The sequence below is a fragment of the Thunnus maccoyii genome, chromosome 10 (assembly GCF_910596095.1).
Source record: "Thunnus maccoyii chromosome 10, fThuMac1.1, whole genome shotgun sequence".
NCBI lineage: Eukaryota > Metazoa > Chordata > Actinopteri > Scombriformes > Scombridae > Thunnus > Thunnus maccoyii.
Genome location: NC_056542.1, coordinates 33,372,645 through 33,390,561, shown reverse-complemented (window position 1 = coordinate 33,390,561; position 17,917 = coordinate 33,372,645). Strand labels below are relative to the sequence as shown.

General features: G+C 38.5%; 1 protein-coding gene across 3 annotated transcripts; it reads left to right on the top strand.

Annotated features, from left to right (window-relative positions):
• The first annotated feature begins 2,115 nt into the window (after positions 1-2,115).
• stx12l (syntaxin 12, like) lies at positions 2,116-17,609 on the top strand. Of its 3 annotated transcripts, XM_042424131.1 has the most exons (13): positions 2,116-2,132; positions 8,795-8,868; positions 9,014-9,081; positions 9,215-9,318; positions 11,295-11,439; positions 11,550-11,619; positions 11,747-11,846; positions 14,088-14,225; positions 14,388-14,431; positions 14,673-14,778; positions 14,876-14,948; positions 15,052-15,134; positions 16,048-17,609. In XM_042424131.1, the coding sequence occupies exons 2-13, from the start codon at positions 8,804-8,806 to the stop codon at positions 16,138-16,140; spliced, it is 1,089 nt and encodes a 362-aa protein (XP_042280065.1). In that variant the 5' UTR covers positions 2,116-2,132; positions 8,795-8,803; the 3' UTR covers positions 16,141-17,609. The 3 variants fall into 3 exon arrangements, with proteins under 3 accessions (XP_042280065.1, XP_042280067.1, XP_042280066.1); XM_042424133.1 differs by lacking the exons at positions 2,116-2,132; positions 8,795-8,868; positions 9,014-9,081 and having other exon boundaries at positions 9,240-9,318; positions 11,312-11,439; XM_042424132.1 differs by lacking the exons at positions 2,116-2,132; positions 8,795-8,868; positions 9,014-9,081 and having other exon boundaries at positions 9,240-9,318; positions 11,291-11,439.
• The last annotated feature ends 308 nt before the right edge of the window (positions 17,610-17,917 follow it).

Sequence of the window (17,917 nt, the reverse complement as noted above, 5' to 3'; positions counted from 1 at the left end):
TGGAGAGTCTCTCCCTCTGCTTCAGGCTGCTCAGGTCAGACGACTGCTAAGACTCTGACATCACACAGTCGGATACTTTTCAACCTGCAGGAAACAGCTGTCTCTTTTACCATCTGAACATGTGTTTGACCTAAAGTCAGGGTGTTATGCTTTAAATACTTTGGGAAATTATGATTTGCTCTATTGTGTTTATTAGTGAGCTTTACAGTTGCAAATGTATGAGGGACATTAGTGTTGTTACAGTTTAGTTCTATAATACTGTTACCTAAACACAGGAAGAAGGAGATAGAAGGATTGGGAAATGCCTGAGTTCTGGCACAGCACCATCCAGACACACTGAAGGTCAAATTTCATGACATGTGTCTGGCTGTTATAGAATGGGTACTGTAGACATTTTCCTCTTTGTCTCTCTGTTTGTGTCTCTTTGTTTCACTCACTTCTCATTTGCCCTCTTGTGCACATGTCTATGAGTGTGCACACTCCAGTACATGCATCTGTGTCAGAGGTATGACCATTGACTGGTGATGTTCATTCTTATTCTCCAGGTTAATAACCTGCGCTCTTTAGTGGTCTGTGCAGCAATGGACACCATCAGTGATCTTTATGTCCACCTGCAGAGAGACATAGACACTCAGGCAGAGAGGATAGGCCATGCTCTGCTGCTGAAGATTGCAGTCAGCTACAAATGTCCTGAGTCCTGAGCACTCTACTAATGCAGGGCTGAGGTAAAGAGGTTGAGAATTTATGACTGAGTGTAGCTGCAGCATGATAAATTAAATGAAATATAAGGTATCTCAATTCCCTTAATTGCATGCATGTTTCCCTCATGTGTGTCTTATCCTCACATCTTATAGTTCCTCACTGAGGAGAGAGGGAGAGATTTGAAGAAATGGGGAGTCGAGGAAACATGTTTTTAGTGAAATCAGATGCACATGAGAGAAGTTTGCTTTCAGGGCTTTCTGCCAGAAAGCCTTTCTAACAGAAATCCAACCCCTTTCCTCCAGCCAATAGAATCAAAAAAAGCTTCAGCCAATTATGTACCATTTTCACTTTCACCACAAATCCAGGTCCCAACCAACCATCCAGAGCTTGCTTCATTGGTAAGTATTAAAGTTATTGACGTTAAACAGTGTAATTAAATACAAAATACATATTGGTTGTTGTGTATCTCTGTTATCATTTAAAAGAAGAACTTTCTTACTTTGTTAGGTTTTAAGTATGAAGAACTTTCATACTTAAAACCTAACATTAAGTATGAAAGTTAACAAGCTAACTAGCTAATGTTAGCCTGCTAACTACATTTTTGCAGAAAATGCTAAGTTAACATTAACATTAGCCCCTTGGCAGTTGAAGGCAAATTTAATTGAAAATTTTTGACCAGTCTGCTGAATTAAAAAAAGCGTTTGATCACTGGCAGCTAGTGAGATAAACCATCTTTTGGTAAGAAAAGTTATTGATGTTAGGGAATAATAATATCACTTGTATTTCTGTCAGAAAGGCTAGTGCATTTACTATGACTGGTAGAGGATTAACTATCTTTCATAATCATCCACTACATTAAAAGGCACTGTTTAAATTCAATTATATTCATTTCCAATTTTTGTTGACATTGTCACAAAGGTGATAATTCTGCTTATATATTATTGAGGTTGTAGTGGGTGATGGTGGTTGTGTGCTGGAGTGCATTTTATTGAAAAGAGTTAGATTTCTGTTAGAAAGGCTTTCTAGCAGAAGGCCCCCAGCAAACGTCTTCCATGTGCAAATGGGATGTCTTTGTATGTCATCAGTGTATGTATGGAAGAACTGACCTGCTCTTCTGAGGTTCATTGACATGACAGGGAGACGAGACACTGTTCTCCAGGGTCGTGGAGCTGCTGGGGGCGAAGGAGTGAAGGGTGTCTGAGGTGGTGACACCTCAACGGGGCTGGAGCTCTGGTCACTGCCAAGATGGACCTTCACCACATCCTCATACTGTGTTTCAGGACTCCTCTGGTGTCTCTGGGTCCTGGGCATCCAGCTGTTACTGACCACTTCCACTTTTAAAGGAGGTACAGCTGAAACAGATCTGATCCTCCATCCTGGAACAGAGAGTTCAGGCCTACATCTGGGACCAGTTGGGGGCTGAGGTAAAGGTAGGTGGCCAGCTGGATGGAGAGTCCCAGTCTATCCAGAACAGCATTGGTGCATGCTTTCTCTGAAACACACAACCTCTCTGTTTGATGGATGAGAGCCTCTCTCTCAGCCCTCTGAAGAGATTTCTCCCTCCACCTAAATACAATGGAGGTGAATGGAATGTAGTTCATCCTACTTACAGTGTTGGAAAATGACCTGGTCCTGGTTATTCTGGATTATCCACAGAACTCACTGAACAGAGACAGACAGAATAGTCAATGGGTTTACTCATTATCTTACTTGCCTTTGGTATATCTGAAATACTGTCAGTGTACCATGTAACTCATTTCAAAGTGTTCTTCTGAACGGTTCTTAATGGTTTGGATATGTGCAGGTCTGCTGCTTTACACTCAATAAATCTGGTCAGAGTGCTCAGTGAGATTTTCCCTTTATATGAACTACTAAACACTGCTAATATTATATTCACATTAAATCCTCAACTGAGGACCTTCATGTTGTAGATGGACAAAAACCAACCTTTCCCATCTACTTTAGCAGATTATAATAAACAAATCCATGTTATTTAGCCTATAGGCCTTTTATTCTTTGTGTACATTATACCTACTACATCACAACAAAAGTGAAAAAAGTCATCAAAAGTATTAAATCAAAATAAAAAATATTTTACACAGTATATTATTATTATTGTTGTTGTTTTTATTATTGATAATAATAATTAGAAGTATTCCTTAAATTGTCATTTTATAGCCTCAAGTCTCTTATTTCATCTTTCCTCACTCCTTGATCCTCATTGAATCAGAGGTCATTCTGGTCCACCATCTTGAAGGCCATCTCAATCTTATTTCTGCTCTGAGGACCAAGAAGGATCTCTGAGGAGCCATGAGCAAAGATACACCACATATCAGTTGGATATCAGTTATTGATTGGATGCTGCAGCTGATCGGACTGATCTTATACATCACTACATCACTGCGGTATCATACTGGAGTGAAGACAGATAACAGTGTAAGCTCTAACGTTTTTTTTTGTCATGATCTGTTATTTCCCCCATTAACCTTTATTATGGATAAAGTTATATTCAGCAAGAAACACTTTTTAAACACATTTATATTTTATATAATTTGCCATCATTTCCATTCACGTGAGGCTGAAAATTCCTGAGTGTCGGGTTTGATATGAGTTACATAATTTCAATTTTCCCTGAGGCATTTAGCCAAATAAATAATTTCCAGTGTTCAAAAGACACCCTGATCATATTCTGGGTTATTAAACAATGAATTCACAATCAGAATATCAATAAATAATTTATAAATAATATAAATACATTCTGCCAGTAGAAATGGTTCCTGTGCCTCTGAGCAGGACACAGTACACAGTATAAATACAGAATGCAGGTTTTTATTCATGTGCAGGAGTTTGTTAAACAGGTAACAGGCTGCAGAGAGAAAACAGCTGAGGTGCTGTGCCTCATGAGTTTTGTCGGCTCCTCAAAATGAAGCTAGAGTGAGCGAGGACGTCCCGTTTGATGAATTAAATTCCTCTGTCCTGGAGAGGCAAGTAAGAGACACAAGTGAAGGAAGCGAGGAGACAAGTTAGCATAAAGAAAAATACCCACAGATTCAGCCCTTGTTGTGTCCTCTTCTGCAATGGTTTAATGGCCCCGACTCGAAAATTAGCACCACTAACTCTCGATGACCCAACTCCAAATGTTCTCATAACAGGGAGTGATGTCTGAATTAGGAAATGTGCGTCATGTAGCAGGTGGATGTGACTCCCCTCGTTGAGACCTGCTGATAGACATAACAGCGGACCAGAGGAGAGAGACTGAGATAGCGATTTAACCGACCTGTGTGCTGGTATTTGACATGTTTTTTTTTCTTCCCAGAAAACAAATAATTTTTAAAATACTTGTACAAAATAAATGTTCATAAAAAACCCACTCTTTGTGATTTGCCGAATAATGTATTTGTATTTGGGCACACCCCTAGTACTTAGTGCCTTGAAATGTAGTTTCTGTAATGACCACTAGATGCAGCTCTCACAAACCTCTGACTCTTTACTAAAGTAAATGGTAGCATCTCCACATTTAAAATAAAGTTGAGGTCTACACAGTTAATGTGTTATTTGGTGGCCATAATTGGTTTAATCAAGATGATACTGAGGATATTAAGAAAGGTTTCATGTGAGTATTTCCCCACACCCATCTGTGGTGGTTTTGCTCGCTCACACCAGAGCAGCTCCACTTTGTTGTGCAAATTAGAATTTTGGGCCTCAGTAACTGCAATGATGACAGAGAGCAGTGAACTCCACACTTCTTTAATGATGTCACTGATGCAGCATCCATGTCATGCTCCACACATGTTTGACATGTTAAAAGATTAACACTAAGGGTTAACAAAGGTACAAATTTCAGTCTTCACAAAAAAGATGTGTGTGTGCTTACACATCTTGTGTATGTGCTGTATGTATTAAAAATGCATGTTTCCACTTGGTTCTGCATGTATACAATTCAGTTAAGGGGTGTGTATCCTGCTGTAAGCAGGGATTGGCTGTCATTCAGTCAGTGTATTTGGGGGACAGGTAGGCTTGCACAATAAGAGTTTTGGCCCAATAATGAAAGAGTAAACAGAGAAAGAACTGAGTCAGATGTGAGGATTGCAACACCACAGCTGCTCCTCCTCCTCTCGATGATCTGCTGTCACTTCATCAAGCACTTTCCAAAATGTGTCAACACCACACAAGACCTCAGATAACACTGCACGATTCTGCTTGTGGTTGTGTGGCAGAGCAGCACCCCTGAAGCTGGCAAAGCTTCAATGTCTTGCTCAAAGGTACTGCAGGAGGGAATGTTAAGGGGCTAGAGCTCAAGCTTTCTGGTTGCAGTGTTGGGACTCACACTGTTGATTGCTGACTGGAAGCAGTTCAAACAAAGGAGAACACTGACACCAAGTGGCATGACAGAAAAATACTCCAAGCCAAGAGCTGACTAACCCTGATGCAATGGTGTTATTGTAAGAGTAAAACAGGATCTGTGCACTACATATTCATTAACTGTCTTTACCATTCACTCACAGTGGGAAGATGACACTGTGTTTCTATGCAGTGCTTTAATAAATGAGAGTGAAAGTCTCTTTCTTTCTTCTGTCCTTCCATCCTTTCAGTTGTTTTAGACAGACTTTTAGCTTTGAGACATCAGTCCATAACAGTCTAATTTCAGGACCAAAACAATACTGTGATCAGCAAGATCAGCCCAAAGTTCACTCACATGTAGATCTTCAACCTTTTCATGTATTAAAAAAAAAAAATTCAGACAATTTGGATGAAGAAGAATTCAGTCAATACAGTCAATTTTAGGTGTTATTTTTTTTCCCCACCTGCATTCTGCAAAGACCCGCCCCTACTCTGCCTCTGATTGGCTCTGATATTCTCACCCTAACCCTAACCATCTCACTCCTCATACCTAAACCTAACCAATCTAACCAACAAAGGCAACACGTACTAGCCAATCAGAGGGTCATTGCAGAATGTGGGTGGGGGAAAAAAAGACAATTTTAGCCAACTCATGTAGCCATCATTTCTGAGTGTGATCAAAAACCCATTTTGTGCTTCTCCATCACCTAGTAACAAAGAAGCCTTTTGTAAACATTTCTATTAAATATCAAACTGTCTTTTATAGTGAGGTCCAAGAGGAGCAAAGAAAGATGGTGCTTTTACGAATCTTGTGAGTGCAGAGCTCAATGTATGGACTCTTCAGGATTCTTATGATATGAGCACATCTTGTCTATTGACTGTACAGTCAATAGACAGTCTCCTGTTGCTTGAACTCTTTAGTGTGGTGGACTTCATGATGTCCACCTCCTGTAAAGTTCTCCACAGATACATTCCTTGACAAACTTATCTCTAGACAACCTCACCTCTAACACCACACTGTGGACAAATGTTACGTTTTAGCTCCAGTACTGGAAAGACTTGTACTGTATGCAAAAATCATTCACAAATGTTTATTACAAGAGAGACACAACACTTGCTTTTGGACGGCCTCGCCACTGTCTTTAGACACACTTTTCAAATATGAAATTAGAATTTTGATTGATCTCAAAGCTGCAAAAGTATGTTGATGTCAACTGAAACTAATGAGCTCACATGTTTGTGTGCATAACTGTGACTTGCTATTAAAGATGTGTCATGGACAGTATTGCTTTATATAGAGCAGTGGGCATGTGACCAAAACCATAAAAAAGAGGGAATGTCACAGTTTTGAAGTGAATTAGAAAAAAATGAGACATCTCACTGCTACACATATTTGACTGAATGTCAGTTGTGGATATATTGTACACGATTCACTGTTTTTAACTTTAATATTTCAGCTATTTGACTTAATTAAATGTTATATTCAACAGGAGTAAAGTTAAGTGGATCATTCTGAAATGTTTGCATGCAACAGATATGGTTGCATGAGGTCTGTTTGTTTTCACTTCATTGTTAGAAACAGGAGGAGCTGACACAAACATTAAAACTGTGCTCCCATTTGCAAACAACAATGCTCCAAATGGTCTTCATACCATCAACAGAATCACATACTGGTGTGTAAAAACTAAATCCTAAAAAAGAAAACTCTTCACTAAAGACAGCAAAAAGAAATTCAACCATTTTTCAACAAGCTCACAACTGCAATTATTGATACGCACAACAGAAAATAAAATTAGCAAAACTGAAAAGATATTATAGTTCATGTTTACTACATCATCGTCAGAAAAGGGGGATCATAAAAATAAAACTTCCCTCAAACATGTTTTAAGATGTATATAAAATACTCTGCTTTGAATGATAATGTGTCTGATGTAGTTGTTGTTGTTAAAGTCCTTGAAATTACATCTCCTCCTTCTGCATCATTGAAAAATCCAGAATTTATGAATACACAAATATACTTCATTTCAGAAGTTTAACTGCTGGACACCAGATGTCTCCTACTTCACTGTAAAGTTCATTCTCAGTGTTTGTGCACTGGAGGCTTCAAGTTTCCACATCACACTGGACCAGGATTGGCTTCCAATGTATTTGTGATGTCACAGATCCTGCTTGTAGGTCCACCCCTTAAAATCAGATTTTCAATGAGCACAGAGAAAGTTTCCACTTTCAGCGGATGAATGTGAAAACAAACTCTGCACATACATCATTCTGCACAGTGAAGCTCAAACATCCTACTGTTGGAAGAAGAAGAGAAACACATCATGAGTGGAGGGGGACTTTAAAGCACAGCAGTTTACACTGAAAATAGATTTTCAACAAGTCAAGTAGTCAGTTTTATTGTATATCATAAGTACTACACAATATTATACAATTTTATGATTCTTTTAATGTAGAGTGTTTCTCAACTTCAACTCTGAAATATGATCAGTTTATTTCAGTGTTTTGATCAGTTTTACAAACATTACTGATGAAAATAAACCTTCAGCAGCATCAGAAAAGTTGTATAATAAGTTCAGAAGTTATTATTTAACATTACTCCCTGTATTAAGACCTGTCACCCACATTGAGAGTGATAGCAGGCTCTAATCCTGTGTTTCCAGTTCTGGGCCTACCTTTTTTGGTCTATATTTGGATTGTTCATTCAAGTCTCTTATTATAGTACTACCTCTATTGGATGAAATATGCAGAGATTTCAGATTGTGCAGACTTTCTATAATTACTGATTCCCGTAATAACTACTACAGGTGCAGGTGTTTACTTGTTGATTCAGTTATTTGTACCTGAGTGACAGTAGGTGTATTAAAAGAGGTAGGGGCCCAGATTTCTATGCTATGCTACTGATGATGGAACCTCAAATTAAATGTCAAATAAATAAAGCAAAAAGGTATGCTATATATCATACAACTGAAAAGTTTAAGGACATTATTAAAAGCTATACAAATAATCAAAAGCAGCTAAGTTTGATCATATTGTAGGCTATCAAGTAATAACTGATCAGTATAGGTTAAAACAATGAAAACAATCTAATATTGACTAAAAATCTCATAGTAGAAAAGTAGCTTAATAGTAGTCAAAGATCGCCAATCTGAATGTCACGTGCAGGGCAGCACACTGCTGCACTGGGTTTATTATTAGTGTCAGTGTGAAAGTCATGGGACAGGCACGGGATTATTCTGGCGCGTCACACGGAGTCAAAGATGAAGATTTTTAGTGAACATTTCACAAACTTGTTGTGGGAGATTCTAGTGTCACCTATGACTTGACAATATAGCGAAGTTACAGTAATTAAAAAAAGTGTTCGGTCGAAAATCGATTTCAGACATCATGGGGCGTCACAGGAGCGCTCCAGTGCAAGCTGCGTTCAGGGCCTGTAGGAAATAGACGATACGATAGTTTGCATTGACCGTAAATTACCATAATGTCGAGATGAAATGAAAACTGCCTTTTTGACTCTTTTACATTACATCCTCGGTCATATTGTGCACATATTTAACAATATATACAAAATAGATTTATTTGTATTATCATATCAAAATCCAATCATGTTTTCTTTCTGTAAAACAAAGTATGACATGTGCTTTTGTAGGCTTGAACCAACCAGTTTCAACCAATAATATGACATCCACCCATCAATCAGTCTTCATCTTTTAGGGGCACAGAGCTAAGATTCATTCTATCCTGTTTCACTCAGGAATACATCATGATACGGAAGTTAGACACTCTCCAAATGCTGTTTCATCTGGACTTTAACCTACAGTGCAGTAGGTGAGTGATGCATTTGCGTTTATGCTTTACTGCAAACTCAATGAAAGAAAAACCTTACATGCTTGGCTTGTGTCAGTTCAATGCATATGTTGAGATCATTACTAAATATTGTATTTTAATAAACACCCAATTCCCTTAATTCTAGCTACCCAAGAAATATGTATGAAGCCTTAACCAAACCATATCTTCCAAAGTGGGACAGTATGCTAGTCGGTGTGTGAAATGTAATATTTTCTAGTAGTAATCACAACATTACGTTTAACAATAAACTAACTTCATATTGAAGTGTCGTTTTTCCCACTCTTCTTTCTAACATGAACGCAACGTCAAACCAACGTCGGATTAGGGCGCTGGACGTGTGACGTCAGACGGGTTGGGTGTTCTAATTCTGATATAATTCATCTAGAGGATTTGGAGCAACAAACCTGTCGACGTCAGCCTCGCTGCAAAGTAAGATATTTACTGTGAACATTGTTAACATGTAGCTACATATTAACCGACAGAGAGAATAACACTAATGTATCTGAGCTGAAACTGATGCAGACACACTGCGACTATTATTAACGCTGAATAACGACTGCAAGGTTTATTCTGTTCACTGATTTAGTATTATTTGTGTCACAGTAGCTGTTTTTTTTATTAATGTATACAGCTAAAATATGTTTTTATTCTTTTGTTCGCAAAGACTGCCCGCTAATCTAACCTAGTTGGTTTATTTTCGCGCTGGCCTGGTTTGTTTGTCTGTGTTTATCCTGTGCTAGCTTTTGTTACTGGGATGTTATTCTGGGGATTCTCTACATATGCATTTTTGTCTCATCATAACAGTTACAGGTCTGAGGAAAGCAATACAGGGCAGTGACATGTTTGTACTCCCATCATATTAGATATGAAAAGAAACACTGAGGTTAAAGGACATGTTCACAGTTTTTCAAGTGTGACTTAAAACAACAGTCAGAAGCCCAAATGAGCAGTGAAGCATGTTTATCTTCCATCATTCCTCCTGTTCATACTGACCATTAGAAGATCCCTTCATAATGCACTTATAATGTAGGTGATGGGGAACAAAATCCACAGTCCTCCTTCTGTGCAAAAATGTATTTAAAAGTTTATCTGAAGCTAATATGAAGCTTCAAATCAAGTAAATATCTTTCAACGTTACAGTCTTTTTAGTACCAAAGTACCTGTTTTTGTTACTATACTTCCACCACAGCTCAACAGGGAAACACTGTCTGAGGAAACACAAAGAGGGAATTTGATTCTAAAAAGACTGTAAATATGTCAGATATCCACTTGATATGACTAACTCAGACTGATGAAGCCCCATATAAGCTTCACATCTATTTTTAAATGACTGTGTGGACACACTGTGGATTTTGGCCTCCATCACTTACATTGAAAGCACATTTGAAGGAGATTTTTTAATATCCAGTATGAATAGGAGGAATGATTACAGTGAGGAAAACCTCTGTCACTGTTCATATGGACACCTGACTGATGTTTTAAGACACATTTGAAAAACTGTGAACCTGTCCTTTAAAGTAGGATACTGTCTCTCATATTTACTTTGAGGGTTTTACAGTAACTCTAGATTTACCTTGGACTGAAGTTGGACAAATTAACACAAACCTAATAAAGTCATATTAAATATACAAAATTATTGACCGCCTGAGTGAAAGTCCCTTTATTATTTTTGGGTTGTTTTAGAGCTCTTACCGACCCTAGAAATTGTGAAAGTTTATGAAATTGATGATAAAGTAGCCTCTCGTGGATGGAAGTCTGTCACTTAATTTTTGTGAAGATGGAAGCTTTAAAACCAGATTTTACAGAATCCAGACTGTGTAATCAAGTATTGTTTTGAGGCACTTGTACTTTATACATTATACCTCTTTATTTCAGAGTCAAATGTTGTACTTCACTAAATTTATTTAGCTACCAGCTAGCTAAGACCTACAGTACTAGAACTTCACTGATGCAGATTTTAGAGACAAAATGTATGATGAGTTTGTAAAATTTGGTGCACGGTTACAGATGAGACCCAATATTATAGTAAGTACTTTAAAAAAGTGACAAAGGGAACAGATTAATAAATGAATAAGTAAATGACCATGCATGGCTTTTATTTGTAATGGAGTATTTTTACACTGTAATTTTTCTACTGTTACTTGTGTTAATCTGAATATTTCTTCCACCGCTGGATAGAATCTCTAATAGCTATAATATATAAACAGGTTTCATAATACAGTATAGTGTAATATAATAATATAATGTATAATATAACCAGTCAGTCGTCTAAGTTTGACCTCAAAGTATCCTTTTTTTATAAAGTGTGTTATTATTTTTGGTATTGTGCAACAATAAAAATCTACACATGAAAACAGAGATCCAGTAAATTGATTCTGCTAATCGTATGTGTGTGTGTAAGACAGACTGTGTTCCTGAGCAGTGTGACAGGCTGGTGGTCTACAGCAAGGATGTCCTACATGAGAGCAGACAGCAGCCGGTCCCAGCCGCGGGACTTCAGCAGCCTCATCCAGACATGCAGCTCAAACATCCAGAAGATCAGCCAAAACAGTGAGTGCTCAGTGTGTCAGACACACAGCCAGTAAAACTCTCAACACATGAATTCATTGCATAGAAGTTCAACATATTTAATTCCATAAGTGCTTGATTTTGTGCTGCAGCTGGCCAGATCAAAAACCTCCTCTACCAGCTGGGGACAAGACAGGAAACCCCCGAGCTCCAGGAGAAGCTGTGAGTACTGACTTGTGATTGTCAGTTTCCCCTTTAATGTTACATATTGTTATTATCTGATCAAGTGTGTGACCAGCCAAAGCTTTTGAGTGAGGTCTTAGCAGCGTGTGTGTTTGTTTCCCTGCAGCCAACAACTCCAGCACTACACCAACCAGCTGGCTAAAGAAACCAACAGACACCTGAAGGAGCTGGGCTCACTCCCTCCACCGCTGTCTCCATCAGAGCAGGTCAGTCATCGTCAACCGTAGTTTGGATATATAAACACAAATAAATGTAAACATAAATATCAAAATTTGAATAAACATACAATACATGAGGACACCCAAACAAAGTATGTGAAGAAATGAACATCCTATTTCATTCTACAGCCATCAATCTAGTATTGATTCCAAATGTTTACTTATTAATGGAAAAAAAAGTGAAATGTGAGTCATGTTCATCCAAGTGTTGGAGGGAATGTAGAGAGGATCGCGCTAATTGTGCTAACACGTCTGTCATGTGAAGTGGGAGAGGGTGGAACTTTTTTAAAGCCTGTAAATGTGAAGTGTGGCGACTCAGCCATGTGCTGTCTGTAAAGCACTTGGATATGGTTTGAATCATATTACTGGAGAAAATCAATCTTTTTGTGTCCTGCAATGTTGAATCTACATTTTCTCTTTAGTTTGTCCAATATGAATCCTTATAACTAGGATTATTTTCATTATTGATTTGTCTGCCAGGTTTGTATTCGTTTGTTTGTTTGCTTGTATTTTGTGTTTAATCAGTAGATCAGTAATAATTCAAACAGTCCAAAAGTTAATGAATGACATAAGCTGTTAATGTATCTGAGCTATGAGTATATCTCCTGTCAGGATGAAACACATACATTATGTCTGTAAGGTTCTTACTCATCTAAAAGCTAAAACTGTGTCTGTATGACAGAAGCAGGTGATTTTCCAGTATTTCCATTGTGTTTTATTTATCATAAATTTCAGACAAACTGGCTGCTCTTTCAGCAGCTCTGAGTGTAGCAGCTCAATGCTGTCTTTGTAAAAAGCTCCACTGAGGGATTTATTAATAGTGCTGAGCTCCTTTCTGTAATGTCAGTGTTGAGCTGTTGTTTGACAAGCTTTTATTTTTAGCTCAGGTGGCTAAAACCATCTGAGTGTCATCTACATGTCCAGAGCAACATGACACTGTGTTGATATTGTGCTCCATGCTAGCGCCTGTTCATCTGTAGAACAACAACAACTGTACATTTACAGTACCTATGAATATGCTTTAAAAAAAAGATTTAAACCATTCCAAGTAAATGTCTGATTTCTCTGACAGTAAATGAAAAACATGAAAAACAATAATGTTCCAAAACACAAGTTGTAAACCTTTAAGAGCATCTAAGAGTGACCTCACTCTGTCTTGTTCTATTTTGGAAAGTTTGAATTCTCACTGTGCCACAAATAGCAACAAAGCTTCAATGCCTTGTACCTGCTACCCAGCAAAACGTTACAGGTTACTATAAAAGTGTTATTCTTCTGCTAATGATATGATATAATGCCTATTTCATTGTTCATTGGTTCATTTTGTTGAAGGTTGAGATAAAAATGGAGTTAGATGTAGTGATTGTTGAAGAGGAGTCAGGATGCTCTAAGTGGGTTCGAAGGAGTTTTGAGGAAAAAGAGCCGGAGTTTAATTTCACTCACTAGAAAGTCTACTAATTAGACAGTAAGAATTATAAACGGCTTCTCAATCAAGTATGACTGTTTGATGAAAGGTTTCAGTAAAGATCCTGGTTGTTGTTTGTCATTTCTTTACTGTTGCTATCAAGTAACAGGGTTTGGTTTTGGTTGGTTAAGGTTAGGTAATGATTGTGATCGTAGTGAAAAGAAACCAACATTGACTGACTTTCAGCAAACAGGAAGTAAACAGCGGTCTCCTGCGTGTTGACCCATCCATTCACCATGACCTCCTCCCTTAAAGGTTTGGTGGCATCACATTATTTCCTTGTTTGCTCCTGACAGACAAGGCTCATAATTCAGATGACCACTGGAGGTTTTGTCATGAATGTACACATGTTGCATTAAGCATTTGAACAATTTAAAGACTCCTGTGAAAGCATATTTGGGATGTTGTATATTATACTTTCACTCCATTGATTTGCTTTAAAAGCATGCTTTTATTGTTCTGTGTGTTTTTGAAAATAGAGGGTAATGCTTCAAAACTAAGCAGAAAAGCTGTAGTATGTGGAATTCTGAATTTTAATACTTGGGTTGCTGTGTATTTGTCCAGTGAAGGGCAGTTTTCAGTTTAGACCAATTCATCTATTTTCCATCTTCAAAGGAGATGAGAGACTGTGTCAAAATGCTGATACTGTACTCCTGCTGATAATAATGTATTTATTATCCCTAGTTTGTGCGACACTGTGTGTAGGAACTTAACATTTTAACAAAAGATGGAAATTGTTTTTATTTATCCTTTCCTCTTTCTTACAGAGGCAGCAAAAGCTCCAGAAGGAGCGTCTGATGAACGATTTCTCTGCAGCCCTCAACAACTTCCAGGCGGTGCAGAGGAAGGCAGCAGAGAAAGAGAAGGAGTGTGTGGCCAGAGCTCGAGCTGGATCCAGGGTCATGGTGAATATCCGGCTTTCTATTTGGACGACAGATGATGAATCTTTACAACCAATAACATCATTTTCATTCTTAATTGATTGAATCACTATTAATTCATTTGCATCCATAATGGACAAGTGATATGTGCTGATGTTGATTCATCTTTTTTGTTGATGTCAACAGGGAGATGGAGGCAATGTGGATGAACAGCTGGTCACATTTGAAAAGTAAGTTCATCACATATTGTACATTCAGTCTATTCTCTATCCAACATTTTGTTCTTGATGCTGTTTGGTTTAAGAAAGCCACAGCATGTTTAAAGACTTTTTTACACTTCACAATATTATTGCCAAAATTCACTTTGCTATCTATCAGTCTGTGAATGTTTTACTCCTCCTTATGCTTTACTTTAAATGATTATTTGAGCTGTAGATAAAATTAAAATGTAAATGAGCTGTATTATTGCAGGGAGGATGAGTTGAGTCAGACCCAGACTCAGCTTGAGGAGCCCAGCATCACTGAGGAGGACCTGGAGATCATCAAGGAGAGAGAGACCAACATTAAACAGCTGGAGGTACCAGCCTGAACAATAGGACATCCCACAGAGGCAGGAACACTGTAACATGCTCTGTTCATCCGTTAACCTTCCTCCTCCTCACTCTCCTCTCCAGGCTGACATTATGGATGTGAACCAAATCTTCAAGGACCTGGCTGTTATGATCCATGACCAGGGAGAGATGATTGGTAAGTCAGAGGAAACACAGGTTAGCTCTGAGCTAAATAATCACACTTTCTTACTCAGATGTGAGACTTCATGTCAAAGCTCTTCCTGCATTCTGATTGGCAGACAGCATCGAGGCCAATGTGGAGAGTGCTGAGGTCCATGTAGACAGAGGCGCCGTCCAGCTTCAGAAAGCAGCTTATTACCAGGTGAGATAGAATGTGGGGCAAGAGGGGTTGTACAAAACAATGGAAACACTACATGGAAGGACTTTAAAGGAATTAAATCACATCTATGAGGTCAATAATCCACAATACTGTCATGTAAATTAAGGTGACACTTTATTTTTCATGTTGTCAACAAATAACATGAAACGACAAAAACATCAATGAATTGATCTTCCAACAAGTATTGTGTGTGTATCAAAGCCTGATATATCTTATTCCTCTGTGCCATACACTTCAGTTGTTGTCCAAAGACTACTGAAAACATGTTAATGAGTCACACTGTTGCACTGGGCGACATGTTCCTTCATTACCATGAAGGAACATGTAAATTAAAGAGTACGGTCTTGACCTGCTCTATGTGAAAAGTGCCTTGAGATGACTTCTGTTGTGATATGGCGCTATATAAATAAAGATTGATTGATTGATTGATTGAACACGCAATGTAGTTTATTTAGTGTAGTTTATAGAAATACTCACTAGAACACCAAATGTGAATTAATGCGTTGCTGAAAATAGTCTCCAACAAATGCACTATTTCTTGCTATTTGAGTAATGTTTGTTAAAAACTACAGTGAGTAGCTGTTCCAACAAATTGTTCCAACAAATTACTGAGACTTTTTAAAAATGAAACTAAATATTTGTGAGGTGTTTTTAAAGATTTATATTTTTAGTTGGAACCAATGGACTGGACTGGACTTGGTCTTTTTATGGGAATTGTTGACAAGAAATAAGATATAGAATAACATCAGACTTACCCTTTAAGTTGTATTTACATGGTACACCATGATTGATAAAGTTTATTATTATCAAGGTACTTTGACTGCCATGTAAAACACTGGTGCAGTTTAGTTTCCTTTCATCTGTTTAGTCTGACATGATACTTTGTTGTGTGCAGAGGAAGTCCCGTAAGAGGATGTGCATGCTGGGCATGGTGCTGTCGCTGGTCCTCACCATCCTAATCATCATCATCTGGCAGGCCATCAAATGAGAGGAGAAGCACAACTAACTGATCCCTTCAAGTGACTTCCAACGTGTGTGTGTGTGTGTGTGTCTGTCTGTCTGTCTGTCTGTCTGTCTGTGACTGTGTGGATGTATTTATGTGGCATAAAAGAGTGGTGACAACAGTGGGTTTCACATGATATGGGTTCTCTTTCATAGCATTCTTTTCATATCTCACATTGGGAACTCCTATGACATGATCTCATCAGAAGCTCCTTTTGAATTTTGCCTGCCAGGACTGGCAGAATTCTAAACCATTGGCCCCATCTCGGGACCTTCCCAGTGTGTTGGATGCCCTTTCAGTACCACCTTGTGGTTCAACACTGGAATAAGTGGACTTGAAAATGCAGTCTCTTGCTTCAGCTAAACAAGTGGGTGAGATTCATGCTCTTTGGCGCAGGTTTTATGCATCTACATGGACAGAACCAAAAGCTGTAGGAAAAGTTTTGGGCAAAGAACCACGTAGGGAAACCAGTCTCAAAGCAGCAGCTCTCCCACTGGATTGTGGGGGACTATTGCTTTAGCTTATAGCTCTAAGGGTTTGCAGCCACCAGAGGAGCTGTGTGCACATCCTACCAGGGATCTCACCACCTCATGGGCCCTTTTCAGAGGGATCTTCATTCAGGAGATTTGCACTGCAGCAAGTTGGGCCTCCCCACCTTTGCAGGGTTCTACAGGCTTAATGTTACAGCTCCTCCAGTAGCCCATTTGGTGTTTACTGTGGCAAAGCCTTGGTAAAGTTGGTCCCCCAATAACATTTGCTCAGAAATCTGGGAGTTAGCATTTCCCAATGTGAGACACAAAATGAATGCTATGAAAGAACTTAAGGTTACTTGTGTAACCTCAGTTCTCTGGGTAGAATGAGTATCGCACCAGACCATTCCGCCTTGCTCATTTATAGCAAGGAAGAGGTGAGTGTTTTTGAATGACTGGCAGCATAGTGTCAAGCCCTTTCATAGGGGTAGGGTCTCTACCCTCCCTGTCACTGACGCACTTAGTTCCAGCCAATCCTTGCTGGCAGAATGCAATGGGAGCTTCTGATGAGGTCACGCTGTTCCCAATGTAAAACGCTCACTCATGCTGCTCAGAGAACCGCGGTTATGCAAGCAACCTTATGTTTTTCAAGGCTGACAGCACATGTTAGGAACAAATCTGGCAATATTTAGTGATGATATTCACTATATTTTATTTAGTCCAAAACTTGCAAGTATGCAGTGTTTCTTCACCTAGTTTGGGACAATAAAACTGAGCTCTGAGACTGAATATGACTACTACTACCACCACTACCACTGCTGCTGTTAGAGAGCCAAAGTCCTGACGTCACCTCCCGTGTAGCCTCTGTTGCACTAGCTTCTGTAACTCTTTCAAGATTTTCCAGTGCAGCAGCAAGGATGTTATATGTCATTACATCTCTTGCGTGGATGTCTCTATTAAACTTGTAGGGATTTTTTTTAAGTATTTTAAGTATTTTCATTTTTACATCACATTCATATGTCTTTTATTTTCCATTTCAAACATACTTCCAGACAGTTGGATCAACAAATCAGCTTGCTTGACACTTATGCATTGAGATTTGGGAGTTGTTCAAGTTGTCTCTTAGCCTCTGAAATCTACCATTACCTGTTTTCTATAGAGTTTTATGCAAAAGTTTGGGCACCCGTTGACATATAACATATTTTTGTGATTTTTTTAATTAGAGGACATAAACACAGCCTCTCTAGGATATGGAACATAAAGCACAACATTTTCAGCAAACATGAATACAT